The sequence below is a fragment of the Carcharhinus amblyrhynchos genome, chromosome 10, assembly GCF_965287045.1.
Source record: "Carcharhinus amblyrhynchos chromosome 10, sCarAmb.v2.hapA, whole genome shotgun sequence".
Classification (NCBI taxonomy): Eukaryota; Metazoa; Chordata; class Chondrichthyes; order Carcharhiniformes; family Carcharhinidae; genus Carcharhinus; species Carcharhinus amblyrhynchos.
Genome location: NC_137333.1, coordinates 44,641,371 through 44,658,331, shown reverse-complemented (window position 1 = coordinate 44,658,331; position 16,961 = coordinate 44,641,371). Strand labels below are relative to the sequence as shown.

The 16,961-nt window shown below is 38.8% G+C and overlaps 1 protein-coding gene across 2 annotated transcripts in view; it reads left to right on the top strand.

Moving 5' to 3' along the window:
- arhgap42a (Rho GTPase activating protein 42a) overlaps positions 1-14,011 on the top strand; it is a 314,844-nt gene extending 300,833 nt beyond the window's left edge. For both annotated transcript variants that reach the window (XM_080196954.1, XM_080196952.1), the window contains 2 exons: positions 1,705-1,784; positions 10,968-14,011. In XM_080196954.1, coding sequence (XP_080053080.1) covers positions 1,705-1,784; positions 10,968-11,056 — 169 coding nt within the window. In that variant the 3' untranslated portion in view covers positions 11,057-14,011. The remainder of the gene's footprint in view (positions 1-1,704; positions 1,785-10,967) is intronic.
- Positions 14,012-16,961: the final 2,950 nt, after the last annotated feature.

The window sequence follows — 16,961 nt, the reverse complement described above, 5'->3', positions numbered from 1 at the left end:
AGAAGGATCAGAGCAAACAACATCTAAATTTGATCACATAGCTTGCACTGTTCCTGTGAAGCCCAATAAAAACTGGAGGAACAGCACTGATCATCTGATTATGCACTTTACAGCCTTCTGAATTTAACATTGAGTTCAACAACTTCAGACCTTGAACTCTCACCTCCACCTTTACCCTATTTGCATAATCTTTTTTATTTTATTATTTTTTAAATTTCTTTTTAATATTTTTCTATTTATTTTTACTTCCATTGTTTCCGTTTTTCAATTTCTCCTCTTTTAATCCTGAATTCCATCCTTTTTCCTTTACCAATGTCTCCCTCCCTACTATCGCCGTCTGTTAACTGTTTCAGATTGTCTTTTGACACACTGCTTACCTTCATTCTGCTCTTTACACATTCTGATCTCTTAATGTGCCACCATCGTCACCATTCTTAGCTATGTTCACCACCATTCACAATCCCTTCGTCTTTTTGCCCATGACATATCACTTTTGTCAATCACTTCCTTGCCTTCACCTATCGCAGGTCCACTATTCTGCAATCCCCCCCCCACCACTCCACTGCACCACAACTGAATAAATCTCATCCTTTTTTAATTGTCTTCAACTATGACTAAGTGTCATTCAGACTCGAAACTTTGGCTCTGTTCTCTCTCCACAGATACTGTCAGACTGACTGAGATTTTCCAGCATTTCCTGTTGTTCTGTTTTTGTTTCCGATCCCAGCATCCACAGTAATTTGCTTTTACGTCTCAACGCCTTTACATTGTTGACACCTGACAGCATATTTTGCTAAATAAGTAAACTGATAGATAAACCAATTGTACTAAGAAATGTGACAAATTGCCATTCAGAAGTGGAAATACCAAATCTTTTGAGTAAAACCTTGAAATACCAATTTTGAAATTGATGTTTGTAACTGCAAAGGTGAATAATGTTTTGTTTCTATTATACCATCAATATAGAGAAAGGGGGGTGATTCTCCCATCCCACTGCATTGGTTTTTTTAGCACAGCGGCTGGGAGACTCTATTGGAGGCCAATTCACGGTCTCCATGGTGGGCGCCACAGGCAATGTGCGTCTCCCAGTGCCAGATTTCCAGCGCTGTCAGCTGTGAAATCACCAGGCCTGCTAGCCTCTTGTCACTCCCCCCACACCCCCCATTTCTCCCCCCAAAAGCGGTTCACTCCAGTGGGTTTTACTATAGCTCTCCACTTGCAGGGAGCTGGCATCCTGACTCCGCTGGAGTTAAGGAGGGGCAATCAAGGCCAGCAGAAGTGGAGGTGGGGGAAGTTAGCAGGCCCATAGGGGGTGGGGCCTGATGGATGGGGTGGGTCCGGCTGCCACTCTGCAATAGGAATTGATGGGGGAAGGAGGTCAGTGACTTGAAGATTGTCACTGATCATCCATCAAACTCAAAGCTTCTAGCTCCACTCACAGTCTGTGCACAGTATTCAGTAGAAGACACGCAAATATACTTGAGATAATTGCACTTAACACATTGGCATTCTAATAATTCAAATTTGATTTAAAGAGCTGTTGCAGTATGTGATGAAGTGGTGTACTTTATTTAGAAAAGCACTGTAGGATTTGTTGTGTATTATATTTACTTCTCATAGCTATCTTGTTAATAGCAAGAAATGATCTACTTACTGGTAATAGTCTGCAAGTGCTTTCTGATTGATATTATTTTTTTGAAACAGCCAAGCCAAAGCTATGTATGCTTGTAAAGCAGAGCACAGTCACGAGCTTTCCTTCCCACAGGGGGCAATGTTCACTAATGGTGAGTACTAAGAATATTTATTTTAGAGTTCTTGTAACGCCTAGATTAAAGTGTTAGTTGAAGTATTGTAACAGTTCAAATTCATTATTAGACAGTACTTGTATCTGGAAATTCATGTTATATTTTCAAATGCATGTTGTATCTTCAGATTTATGAATTGTTCAATTTCATATAAATTTTGCATACAGTTAATAGTTTGCATTGTCTTGTTGGGAGTCAGGCCAAAGCAATTAATTTGGAATGTCATCTTTATAAGGCATGTCAATCATGTGATCTGTGCAGTATGCTCTAGGCCAATCCCTAAATATGACTCAATTTTCTCAGCTGCCCTTCACATTTGCATCATTTCTTGCTTGCTTGGGTCTGCTTGCTCAGAATAGCAAGTTTATACATTGAAAATAATGTAGTTATAAAGATTTGCAAGTTTATAAACTTCTGATGAAGTTTTATTTTGCAAAAAAATGTTTTATAGCCACTACAGATGTTTGTTGCATTCCTGTATTGATTCACCAAATGATTTGGCTCATCTTAGTTTGACTTCTGGTTAGTGCTAGCTTCCAGTTCTAATTCTTGGCTTTAACCTTTCCAGTGACTGATATTGGCAACGTATTTCTGTTATCTTTTATTTAAATTTGAATCTTCGAAATGTAAACCCAGTGGTAAATTCTATACAGCAGCACGATACAGCAATTTCAATAAATGTGGTGTCGCACTGAATGAAAGTATATCTAAACTTAATTCCCTTAGCCATAACAAACCTTGGGTTCCAATTCTGCACTGAAAGATATCACCAGCTCCAGTCGAGGTAGGGAATGCAATGTCAACTCTCAGCAATGGATTTTCTGGTTAATTAGTATTTTATGATGATTTGCATGGTATTAATGTTTTGCAGAATTAGTCACTAATCTGTGTAGGCTTATGTTCAGTGATCATCCAGTGTTGGTTCAATTGTGCCAGAGTTCAAAGTGCTTTTCACCTTCATATTGAAGTAGCCAAATGAATTAAACTTAAATACAGTTCCAGGTAGATACCAAAGTAAAGCTCAAGAGGAAGAGATACTCCACCACTACATACTCCCAGTTAAAGCTCAATTACTAACTACTTCGAAAGAAAGATATTGAAAGAATTTTTAAGGAAGCCTTTCAGTGCTATTCCATCATGTGTTGCACTGATAATAGAAAGACTTGATTTACATTGTCTTAGGTTTCTAAAATTGCAGGTATTCAGATTATCTAAGTCATCAGACTCTTGAACTCTTCCATCTAAGAAGAGATCAAAATGAATACCCTCCCTCAGATTATTCAGATAGTATCACATAGTTCATCTCAACAACCAAGGTACATGTATGGAATTTTACCTTGAGGTATATTTGAAATGTTGTCACAGTTGTTATGCATGGACGTGTAGCCGTGAAGCAACTGAAAATGCGTCATACAACAAACATGTTATGCAGAGGCAATGTTTGCTTTAAGATGTCTGCAATCTTAGAAGAATTGCGCAGTGCAACAAACAAGCTGTAAATGAAAAACACAAATTAGAGGGAACGTTGCTCGACAGTGCTGACGCTGTAATTATAATTGCGCAGAATGGACAATTCTGCTGAAGGAATATAGGAATAAACAGCTAAATTAAAAAAAAGTATGCTTGCAAGTCCCTGTCAGTTCCCTACTGATACCTCATTCTTTGTGTGTGCTGCTGGCTTGACTAGCATTTATTACTAATCCCTAGTTCCCTTTGACAAGGTGGTGGTGAGCTGCTGCCTTGAACTGCCGCAGCCCCTAAGGTGTCGGTATACCCACAGTGCTGTTAAGGAAGAAGTTCCAGAATTTTGATCCAGCGACAGTGACATTTTCAAGTCAGGATGGTGAACGACCTAACAGCAAACCCCCAGGCAGTAGTGTTTCCATGTATCTGCTGCTGTTGTCTTTCTAGATGCTAATGGTTCTGGGGTTGGAAAGAACCTTGGTGTGTTCCTGCAGTGCATCTTATGGATGGTACACATGGCTGCCTCTGTTTGTCAATGGTGGAGGGACTAAATGTTTCTGGAAGGGGTAGCAATCAAGTGGGCTGTTTTGTCCCGGATGGTGTCAAGCTTCTAAAGTGTTATTGGAGCTGCACGCATCCACGCAAGTGAGGAGTATTCCTCTACACTCCTGGTTTGTGCTTTATGGATGGTGGACAGGCTTGGGGAGTCAGGAGGTGAGTTACTGCAGGATTCCTAGCCTTCTGACCTGCTCTTGTAGCCACACTATTCATTTTGCTTGTACAAGTCAGTTTCTGGTTAATGGTAACCTGCAGGATGTTGACACTGGGGACTCAGTGATGGCAATGGCATTGAATGTCAAGGGGAGATGGTTAGATCATCTCTTGTTGGAGATGGTCATTGCCTGGCACTGTGTGGTACAAATGTTTCCTGCCACTTGTCAACCCAAACCTGGATATTGTCAGGTCTTGCTACGTTTGGACACATTCTGTTTTTGGTACTGTGACATTTCATGGGGTCCAGAGTTGATGTTCAGGAATCTCAGGACAACTTCTTCCCAACAGTACTCCACTGTGCTGATCCCTCTGCTGAATCTGTCCTGCAATGGGACAAAACATATCCAGGAATGGTGCTGGTGGTGTCTTAGATATTATCTGCAAGGTATGACTCTGAGTATGGTTATATGAGGCAGTTGCTTGACTAGTCCGTGAGTCAACTTACCAATTTTGGTCCAAGCCCCCAGATGTTATTAAGGAGGACTTTGCAAGACTGGGTTTGCTATTGTCATTTCTGGTGCCTTGGTCAATGCTGGGTGGTCTGCCTAGTTTCATAGCTGTTGCTGTAAAAGTAGAGTGATTTCTGCCCTTACAATTGAGTCATTTCAGAGGGCATTAAGAGTCGGTCATATTCCTGTGGGTCTGGAGTCATGTGAAGGCCAGACCAGGTAAAGACGACAGTTTTCCTTCCCAAAAGGACATTAGTGAACCAGTTGAGTTTTTTAGCACAATTGTTAGGGCCCAGACCAGAAATTCCAAGGTATGTTATGAAGATAGCCTCGACCCTTACTTTCCCTTTTGCTTTTGGCATTAGGGTAAGCATAAGATACTCCAGTCCAGCTATGATTCATTTGACCCATGAGGAAACTTGCATCAAAACAAACTTTATTGAACAACACGGTTAAAATATAACAAACAGAATTCCTATAACTTTTACTAATTGAAATACTTAACCATGACAAGGTATAATTCTTAACAACTAGCAATCTGTTTAGTTCCAATCTATGCAATATGCCCCATAGACATAAACCCCTTTTACAAAACCAGTTAGCACCAAAAACTAATATGCTCATGTGGATGCTAGATTTCCAGCCTTTTAACACCTACGGATAGTGATCCAGACAGACCTGCCTTCAAATTCTCAAATAGTAACCTTTAGAGAAAGATCCACCTCCAAACAGCAGCATCTCAGAGAGGAAGATCTACTTCCTGGCAGATTCCAATCTCTAAGTCCAGAGAGAGAAAAAAAGAGACAGAGAAAGCAACCTTGCTGTAAAGGTCGAAATAGCAGAGGGAGCTTGAATTGTCTGTGCAATCTTAGCTCCACTCAGTCACCTGATCTTGCTATCAATCAACCTAATCAAGTCCTACTCAGCAAAACCCCAGGGGGAAAAAACTCAAAAATAATATTTATCAGCAGGAGGCGATCCACCATTGAAAGTGAACTTACCTCCACTTATACATTGCTGTCATGGGCTAACAGTATAAAAGAGGTACCTCTCAAAGCCAACTGCAAGGTTGCTGCCAGAACATGCACACTCTCATTCAGTATTTTATTTGACTTGATGACTTAAGATGAAGAATGTGGTCTTTCTCCAAGCTGGCTGAAAAATATAGGCTGTCACTGTTGTTCTACCTGTTTTTACACTGACAGAGTAATTTCTGTACGTATTTTCCATGTATACCCGTGACTTCCTATAATTTTGTGGATGTCCTTGCATCCACCCTAGCCTTGTAATGGAATTAGGTTCATTTAAAGGGCGGCACAGTGGCTAGCACTGCAGCTCACAGCGCTGGGAACTTAAGTTCGAATCTCTCCTTGGGTGACTGTCAATGTGGAGTTTGCATGATTCCCCCATATCTGTGTGGATTTCCATCGGTTCCCTCCCACAGTCCAAGGATATGCAGGTTCAGTGGATTGGCCATGCTAAAGTGCCCCTTTAGTGTCCAAAGACACGTAGGTTAGGTGAATTAGACATAGTGAATGGGCAGTGAAGTGGGTATGGGTAAGATGCTCTTTTGGAGAATTGGTGCACAGTCAGTGGGCTGAATGGTCGTCGATGGTGGTGGAGGTAAATTTGGTAGGTCTTTCAAGAGACTTCTGGATGAGTACATGGCATTTAATGGAATTGAGGGTTATAGGTAAGCCTAGTAGGTATGGATATCATCAGCGCAACTTGTGGGTCGAAGGGCCTGTTTGTGCTGTAGTTTTTCTATGTTCTTTGGCATCCTTCTGCACTGTTTGAGATTCTATGATTAAAGGTTTTGTGTACGAGAGCAACAATAATCCTCTTGGCTCCTTGTCCCAGTGCGAAGATGTCCCCTAGGTTATTTTATTTCCTTATACCTTATTTCTTCCTCTTGTGGCATCATACAGTGGAAATCAAAACCAAGTGTAGTGTTGAGGTCCAGTGATTAGTCTCAGAACACCAGATTAAAATCCAACAGCTTTATTTGATAGCTCAAGCTTTTGGACACCACTTCTTCATCAGGTCAGTGCAGGATTTGTTTCACAAACAGGGCATATATAGACACAAACTCAGTCACAAGACAATGGTTGGAATGCAAGTCTTTACAGATGCAGACAATGTGAGTGGAGAGAGAGTTAAGCACAAGTTAACGAGGTGTGAATTGTCTCCAGCCAGGACAGTTCGTGAGGTTCTGCAAGCCCAGGCAAGTCGTGGAGGTTACAGATAGTATGACATGAACCCAAGATACTGGTTGAGGTAGTCTTCATGTGTGGAATTTGGCTATCAGTCTCCGCTCAGCGACTCTGCGTTGTCATGAAGGCCGTCTTGGACAACGCTTACCCGAAGATCAGAGGCTGAATGCCCTTGACTGCAGACGTGTTCCCCAACGGGAAGAGAACACTCCTGCCTGGTGATTGTCGAGCGGTGTCCATTCATCCGTTGCCGTAGCATCTGCATGGCCTCTCCAATGTATTATGCCAGAGGTCATCCTTTCCAGCAGCGTATCAGGTAGACAATGTTGGCCGAGTTGCAAGAGTATGTATCGTGTACCTGGTATATGATGTTCCCACTTGAGATGATGGCATCCATGTCAATGATCAGTCACGTCTTGCAGAGGCTGCTGTGGCAGGGTTGTGTGGTATTGTGGTCACTGTTCTCCTGAAGGCTGGGTAGTTTGCTGTGTACAGATGCAATTCTACAACTCATTTGCTTCATCCTAGACCACAATGTCTTCACCTTCAACAACCAGTTCTTCATCCAGGCACATGGAACAGCCATGGGGAACAAATTTGCATCTCAATATGCCAACATCTTCATGCACAGGTTCTTCACTGCACAGGGCTTTCAATCGACACTATACACTAGATACATTGATGATATTTTCTTCCAATCACTGAAACAACTACATGATGACACCAACAACATCCCATCATCAAACTCACCATGGACTACTCTCCAGAATCAGTTGCATTCTTGGACACACATCCCCATCAAGGATAGTCACCTCGGCACTTCACCGTACCACAAGCCCACGGACAACCTCACAAATGCTCCATTTTCCATTTTCCACCCTAAACACGTTAAAGAAGCCATCCCCTGTGGACAAGCCCTCCATATACACAGGATCTGCTTAGATGAGGAGGATTGCAACAGACACCTACAGACGCTGAAAGACACCCTCGTAAGAATATGATATGGTGTTCAACTCATCGATGGACAGTTCCAATGCGACACAGTGAAAAACTGCACTGTTCTCCTCAGAAGACAAACACGGGACACAGTGGACAGAGTACGCTTCGTCATCCAGTACTTCCCCAGAGCAGAGAAGCTATGACATCTTCTCTGGAGCCTTCTACATGTGATTGATGAAGACGAACATCTCGCCAAGGCCATCCCACACCTCCACTACTTGCCTTCAAACAACTGTGCAATCTCAAACAGACCATTGTATGCAGCAAACTGTGCAGCCTTCAGAAGAACAGGTGACCATGACACCACACAACCCTGCCACAGCAACCTCTGCAAGATGTGCTGGATTATCAACACGGATGCCATCATCTCACGTGAGAACACTATCCACCAGGTAAGGGTACATATTCTTGTGACTTGGCCAGCATTGTCTACCTGATATGCTTCGGGACATCCTTCCCTGCAACATGGTACATTTGCAAGACCATGCAGACACTATGACAATGGATGAATGGACACTGCTTGACAATCACTAGGCAGGAGTGTTATCTTGTAATTGAGTTTGTGACTATATATGGCCTGTTTGTGAGACAAATTCTGCACTCACCTGATGAAGGAGCAGTGCTCCAAAAGCTTGTGCAAGCAAATAAACCTGCTGGACTTTAACCTGGTGTTGTGTGACCACTTATTGTGCCTACCCCAGTCCAATGCCAGCAACTCCACATTATCAGTATTTAAGTCAATCAAGGTATTAAGTGAAAAGATAATTTAACCCAGGAGAGATAGCATGGGAAGGGGATGCAGACAGACGGAAGAGGACGAGGTAATCGAGAGGCGATTAGGGGATGAGGAAGGTATGAGAATGCAGAAAAAAAAAGAGTTTTGAAGGCAAAATGAAATAAGAACCTGATGCAGAATAATGAGAGGATGGAAGAAAGCAGATTGAATATTTTAAGTGAATAAAATCAAAATTGAGGTTTGCAAAGTAGTGTAAAATAAGCTACAAAGAAAAATGGAGTATTAATAATAACAAAATATGAGTTGAATTTTTTCAGTGGCATCCTTCTCTAGTGCTTCTGTATTAACAACACCTGTAGCAATAATAGTGTGGTGTGATTCTGCAGAATGGTGTTTATGAAATCTTTGTGAGAAATGGAGACTAGGTTTTATTTCACAAGTATTGCAGCCTTTATTGGGCAGAAACAGAGCAAAGTCTTTGGTGATAGTTGTGGCAAGACTTCCAAGTATGTTAAAGGATAAATTTGGAGTCTGTCACTTTACTGATTATAGGTGCAATATCAAATGAATGTTTATAAGAAAATCAAATAAATGTGTTGTAATTAATTCTGTGACTGACTTACTATTGTATTATTTATTGTATGTTTAAAGTTTATTCTGATCAATTTTATAGTGGTTTACATTGAAGCCTAAGCTTGATCATTGGTAACCAAAGTTTTTTTTAAATCGTACACGTAGCATTGTTGAACAGTGGGTTGCTTTGTTTTGACCTTGTTTTTTTTTTACCTTAACATTGTTATTGATGCCACGGGCAAGGTTTTACTGGCTTCCAGGGGGCAAGGAGGACAGTAGAGTTGTATTGAAAGGTCTCTCAGGCTGTTGGTTTTGCCAGTAGCCATATCACACTACTCTGTACACCTCTTACCCCTGGTGCATGTGGACTAATTCTCAGTAGCTCGCCAGTTGAGAAAATAAAGGGACCTCAGAATGGAGCAGCCATTCATCCTCTTGAAGCCTTAGCTCCTTGTTAGCACTCTCATATCTACAGCATGGCCTTCTGATTGGGCTGAGAAGTCAAACCTGCTATCCTTAATTGCGTGGCAGACCCTATGGCAGCCAACTAATAGCCCAGCAATCAGGAAGTTTGTTGTCATGGCCCCGCTGACCACCGCACATGTTCAGAGCTTGTATTTTGTCCCAGTGTTGACACATGGCGTTGCCAAGAAAATTTTAGCTCAGGGTTCTCCCTATATGACTAGTTTCTTTTTATGACAAGTAAAAATTTACTTTCAGACATGAATTTCTAGTTCATCAGTCAGAACCTCTGTATGATCTCAAAATATCATTGGCAAAATTGTCTTTGCTTTTATAAGTTCAGTGGAGATGCCTGCTGGAAATAATTTTGCTCACTTGTTACAGTCTGAATAGAAGTTTTCTTTCAGTTGGAAGGAACACGGTGCTTTTGCATTTCATTTACTAATTTTGTGTAGTTTTTTCACATTTGATACAATTTCCATCCAAGACAAACAACTGCCTTTATTAATTTTGTATTTGTTCTATTGCTACTTTTTTCTGTTATGAGAAGTTTGATCCGTTGTTCTTGAGTATAGTCAAGTGCTTTGAGATTAACATATTTAATTTGAATATCATGTCAATCTTTCTTCCTCTTCTGCAGTGACATAATTACAGAACTTTGATGTAGTCATGTGTCATCCAAATGGTTATTTTAATGTAACAATGTAACAACAGTAATATAACAAAATGAACTAGAAACATATGGCTAGTTTTAAGGATTACTGTTGTTATTCAATTGTATCAGAGCCAAGCCTAATCTGACATATGCATATATACCAGCAGGTTTCACCAGAGAAAAATGGTGATTGGACCTCTAGTCAATTATTTTCCCCTACCTTTCTAATGGATATTAATTACAATGATCTCTGCTAATCTGGCTGAGATCAGATAAAAGCAGAAAGATTTTAGTTCTTAACACACATTATAGCTCTCATTCAATTAAAAATGAAAAGTCTTAGAAAAGTGAGAGTGAAGCCCCAAAGTACAAAATGTCAGAAGTTTCAAAAGATCAAGTAATGAAGGCTAAGTGAGCCAAGTTTGGGTTTTAAAAGCCTGAGAAATGGATGACTGAGGAAATTCTGGAAAAGAATAATAGGACAGGGTGAAAGTATGCCATATATGGTCCTCAACACTAGACATTGCTTTATGCATATTTTTTAATCCATTCACTTTTGCTTTTGGGGGAACAATTCTATTTGTGGAAATACCAGCATTTTATTTCATTATGCAGATTTGAACTTTCCTTTGCATAGTTATTTAGACTTTGTTTGTATATCTAAACCATCATATTTTTAAAATACTAGTTACATAAAAATAATAACAATAAACAAGCTTGTTTTTTAAAAGTATTTAAGTTGCCTTCACCTCTTAGATTTAACAGCACCAAAAGTTTAATGTTAAAATGCAGTACATTTAATGATGATTAAGTCACTTTTAATTCTGTTTATTCCAGTACATGCATCAGTGGAACCAGGTTGGCTACAAGGGACATATGAAGGCAAAACTGGACTGATCCCTGCAAATTATGTTGCCTTTCTTTGATAATTGCTGGCAAGATTAGAAAATCTCCATGGTATCCATGGTGAACAAAATGTTACAAACTGCGCAATATTCCAACACAGCTAAACAGACATCAGAAGTGGTGGAATACTTGCATCGGAAGAAGATATGCCTTTTTATGGTATGAAGTACAGGATTGTACACCAATAATTGTTTGATTTAACAAAAATTACTAATCTTGTTAGCCATAGTTACTGATAACAATTCATTTTGCAGTATTGAAAATAGAAGTGATCAAATTTAAGTGTATATAAATACGCATATATATTTCATAAAGCAGTAGCATTTGTATTTCAAGACTCCCTGTTTTAAGTACCAAATATTGGATATGAGCTATATTGGAACTGTGTGAACAATGAACATTGTACTTTGCTGTTGGTATTGTGTACTTTGTTGGAAATGCCACATTGGATGGAGAAAGGAGAAATGTACCTCTTAAATTAACTCAGACAACTGTCTTCCTTAGCAATGCATTTGGCAGAAATTGCTACGCCGGAGTACGGGCCTTAGCTACACTAGATAATGCTTACACGGAGCTAACCACCACTATTCAAACCATCATCTTACAAGACAGAAAACTGCCACGTTATTGTAGCTGCACAAATTCTGCATTTATATATGTCTGTGATTTGAACCTAGCTGGCATGATTTTCTTTTGGGCAGAATTTTTGATGCTAAATATCCCCAAATTGTCATTTTAATTATAATCAGTCAATTAACTTAATGATCACATTGAAAACCATATTTTAATAAACATTTACATATCCTTGACTTTGTCCTTCACGGTAGAGTGATTGTTTTTGATTAGATGTCACTCAACCAAGTCATTGCTTCTCCTAATACTCAAGATTCATTTATCCAAAAACGTCTTCCATTACTTAAGTATGGGTAACTGGTAGTTGATATCTATTTCAGTACTCAAGTAAAAATACATACACATCTAAATTACTGTTGTATTTGGGGAATAGATATGAATTATAATTTTAACATACTTGGTTAACAAACTAGTTGTGATGCTAAAGTACTTGAGGACTAATGAATCCAGTGACACCAAAGATTTAAGATAGTGATAAGATGCAAACATCCAGTGTTGTTTTGATTTTAAATTATCTGCAAAAAGCCAGTTCTTAAGTTTTGTTATGATGATCAAACCAGTTATTATTATAATAGTTGCATAAGAGTTTGATGCATTACCTTTCAGGCAATTTCCATTTTTCTTAGGTCAAATTAATGTTGACATATTTATGTAAATGTTATGTATGTACGACTGTTCACAATTGTTCTACAAACCAAAAAATATTTTATTTCTGCAATTTAAATTTTAAGTACAAGTTTTGGAAGAAATAATTGTGCCCATAAGATTTTAGTACGTTTTGAAATAAAAACTAACTGCCACACTTTGTGAAAAAGACAGAGGGAAAATTGTGCTAGCCTTGAGGACAAATCGCACTTTTAACTCTAATTTTATTTTTTCCAATACACTGGTGTATTGGCATCATTTTTAAATGTTAATTTTCTTTCCTAAATATATATATTCAGTGGTTACGTTGATAGTTTAAAGTATATTGTCTAATAGTGTAGTCGGTTTTAATGTATTTAATTGATAATATCTCACAAAATGCTAAGTGTTGTTCAACTGATATTTTTTCTGTTCATTCAAAATTCTTTGTATAAAATCACCTGATTATACTTATGACTTGCTATATAGTTTATATAATTTTACTACCATTTTAAAAGTGTTTCTACTTGTTGTACAATATATTTTTAAAAATCAGATATGTAATTAAAGACTGAGGAATGTTGGTATGAATCAGAAATTGACAGCCAGCTGATTTTGGGCCAATTTGTACACTTTGGGATAATGTCGATGCTCACACTACATGAAACAGTGCACATTAATTGCCACAGTGATCACAGGATATTTTATGTGGTGACATAATGAATTACGTTTACCTACATGATATGGGACTATGTAGCAAATTATGTCCTTCACAAATAATGACTCCATTTTATGGCCATCAGATATGTAATTTATAAGTAGTACAATTGATTTAGAATGCTATTTTCAAATTCAGAAGATTCTGTTTTCTTATAAGACAAGACTCTGCAGTGTTGAGATTTATATTTCAATGCAAGGGGAAATGTGGGGCTAGGGAATTTGGCTCACCTCTCATTCCAGGTCCTTTGTTTTAATGTTGGGGAACTTAATGTTTTGATTACAAGTCATTTGAAAACAATTGAAGTACGTGGTGCTGAAATGCTAGCACCTAGCACCAAAGCAAATATTAAATGATAATATCAGCCCTAGTTTTGTAGAGCAACAATACAAAAATATTTCTTGGTGGAAATGCATTCAAGATAGGGTCTAAGAAAACTTACAGGATCTTAAACTAAATTTCTATATATCTTAATAACTTTTGACGAAGTAAACTAGTGTTGAAGACTGGTGTAATATAAAAGGTTTCATGATTTTCATGCATCTCAATATTGATGGAATGCCAACATCAGCATTTTAATAGTGCTTGTCACAAACAACAATGTATAAAGCTAAATTTTAAATCTTTTGTGATAAGTATGAACCACAAACTTTTATCAAAAATTGATAAAATTGTTATTTTAGAAACAAAATATATTGAAGAGGTATATTTGTGCTTTTTAAGCCTTTGATGTCCTTGTCAAAGCTTTGTATTAGTGGCTGTTACATTGCTGAGCTCATTATGTGATTCTGTAATTTACAGGATGTCATTAAGTATACATCACTTTGAGAAGAGGTAATAATTTATTTGCAGTAACTACTTTCAACATACAGTTAGTAGAGCATCTGTTTTATTACATTAGGGAAAAATGTTTTTTAAATCAAGTTCATTACTGACACCAGTGTCTTAACTGCTATCTAAGGTGGTTTTGCCAGCCTTTCAGACGTGTGAAACTCCTGCAAGTAATAGCTATTCAAAAGAAGGCACAGTACAAGCAAATAAACGCTAACAAAACCACCATACAGTTTCAGCAAGTGCTTCTTTGTACTCTTTTGAGAAAACTAAAACAAATGACCAAGTTGACAACCTCTTAAAGGAGTACTGAAACTAAAATAAAAAGAGGAAAATTATCAGATTGAAATAACATTCCTGGGACTGATGATGCACTCCAGTCCCTGCGGCTCCCATAGGTTGTGCAAAAACAAGTGTACCAATGGGCACAATGTGCTCTCTATCCAGAGGCTCCCAGGCATGGATGTAGCCATGATAAAGAGGCAGGCAGGTGGGTTGAATGACCCCCTTAACCAACCACTTGCCTGGATTTTAATGGCCATCTAGGCCAGGCCCAGGAGTGGGCTAGCAAGAAGTTCCTGTGATCTGACTGCTCGTGCACTCTGCCTCGGGTGCCCAAAGATCAGGAGCACTGGGTTGAAGTGCAGGCACGAATTGAGGAGCAGCCCACTCAAAAGGGGCTACCACAATGGGCAATCTATCTATACATGGAACATAGATTATGTACCTCTTTATATATGCTCAAGTGAAACACCAATTAATGCCCTCCACATCCATATTATAAAACAGAATTGTTATATGATTTTTATATGTAAAATTGTTCTATTTGTTAGACTTCATTTTTCTTAGCAAAGTCAAAAAAAACCATGCAGGGGAACAATGTTGATCTGATTTGCACAGCATGATTAGCAGTAACTGACCTCTGCAAAGATGTTGTGCTGTTAGCTTTTCTTTTACTATTGTGAAAATATCCATGGTTCTTTATTTTTTCCTTTTTCCCCAAAATGCTGATGCTCATTGTCACTCAGTAAATAGTCAAATTCAAAATAATGATACCAGATCTGAATTGAGATTTTTATTTTGGGCTCCTGTCCAGCAGAAACTGGAATGAGGCTACTGCAACTCATTTCATCAGGGCCCAAAAGAACCAGCTGAGAACTAGATTTTCTGCCATCTGTCTGAGCTGCATTCAAACTGTAGCCTAATAAAGAGAAATAACAGTTTGGAATTAATGACTTCATACAGCCTTTTTATGGGACAGAAATTCTATGATGCCCTTTATCAAGAAAATACATATACATCTCGCCAATGTTTAGTACTACCTAGAGTCGTCTTTTGTTTGATGTGAAGGGACACAAGTCTCCTCAGAGAAACTCTGTGACCAAACTGTGAATCTGACTAATTCCAAAACAATTATTCTGATATGGTAACCAACTATTTTCCACTATTATTATAAAACTGTAAACTCACCAGTTTGAGTGCATTGTGAGATAAACCCCATTTGCAATCTTTAGAACAGGAGTAGATCATTCATCTCCTGAGGTAGTTTGTCATTCAGTTAGATCATAGCTGATCTGTACTTCAGCATCATTTACCTCATTTTGAAATATATCCCTTTAGAATCCTTATAATTTTAAACATTTCAAGTTGCACCATCCTACAACCACCTTAACCCATAAGAATACCAGCTGATTTTTCCTCAATTAACCATCTAAGCCCCATTTTGATGAATCTGTGCTGTATCCCTTCCAAGCTCAATATATCCTTCCTGTGGCACTTATTGAATGCAGTACTCTAGATGTGGTCTCTTTAAGGTTCTTTACCACTTAAGTATAACATCTTCCAATTTATCTTTGCTGTCCGCAGCTTATTTGTTTCACTGTGCTTAAGAGTGTTGTGCTGTCAAATGTGTGCACATCTTAAAAAAAAAGTAGGTTGTACATAGTCTGTGTTGCACTGCACGTATGTGTAAATTGCTGCCTGGCTGCACATTGGTGCCAGATAGCAATTGGAAACATCTATTTTACAGCTCCCTTGAGATAAAGGCCTAAGTTTTCAAACAGACTAAGAAGCTCTCCACCTTTGCAAAAATAATGCTGGAGACCCGATTACAGCATTGAAAAAAAAAAATCAGTTCCTGATATTTCACATTATTGACATAGTCTGAGTGTTGCCATTATAGGATGAGTGCCACATGACTAACTTCACAACCTATTGTTATCACAGCAGGGTGCTTGTCAGTTCACAGTTTGATTGAAAGCTTCAAGCACTTATAAATTCTTTGAAGAGGAATATGAATATAAATCCTTGTTCATATAAAGGATTTTAAGTTAAATGTAGTGAATGTGTTTTTATCAATGACAGTTTATTTGCATAATGAGTACATCAATAGACACTTAGAACATTATTTAATCTCAGCACGGATCCTTTCGATACTGAGTAAATTGGTATGGAGGGTGTAAAGGCAAAGAGTGGTTGATGGGACATGGGTTGGCACTAAAAATATAGCAAGTAGGCAGTTCCACCTGTGGTGCTTCCTCCACCAATGTGATCATGGCTGATGCCACTTCAATGCCTTTTACCCACACTACCCCATTAACCCTTTACATTACTGTTAACCAGAAAACTAATTATCTCCACCTTAAACATATTCAACGAATGAACTTTCACAGCCCTGTGGAGAGAGAATTCCAAAGATTCACAACATTCTAATATGAAGACATTTCTCTTGGTTCTAAGCGGCATCACTCATTTTTTGAAATTGTGACCTTAAGTTAGCATAGGGGCTATAAAAAGCCTAGGGATGGGTAGAGGAGCAGAGATTGGCATTAAATGGTATGAGTGAGCATGCATGGACAATGAGTGCAAGTTTCATTCACTTTTTCACAGCTGGGAAAGTGTGCCTTGGCCCCAATACGGGCCTTTTGTGCAGCCTGCTTCCACTCACAGCAGCCCCTGTGGCTAACGAGGAGTTACTTCCAGGGGTGGTGGGTACAATTAAAACCACCCTCATTCCCCTGCCCATCCTTCCACCCTCCCTTCGCATGAGAATCTGAACTCCCAGGGAACTTTATCAGTGATCAAGAACCATCCAAGACAAAGCCTACCCAAACACAACC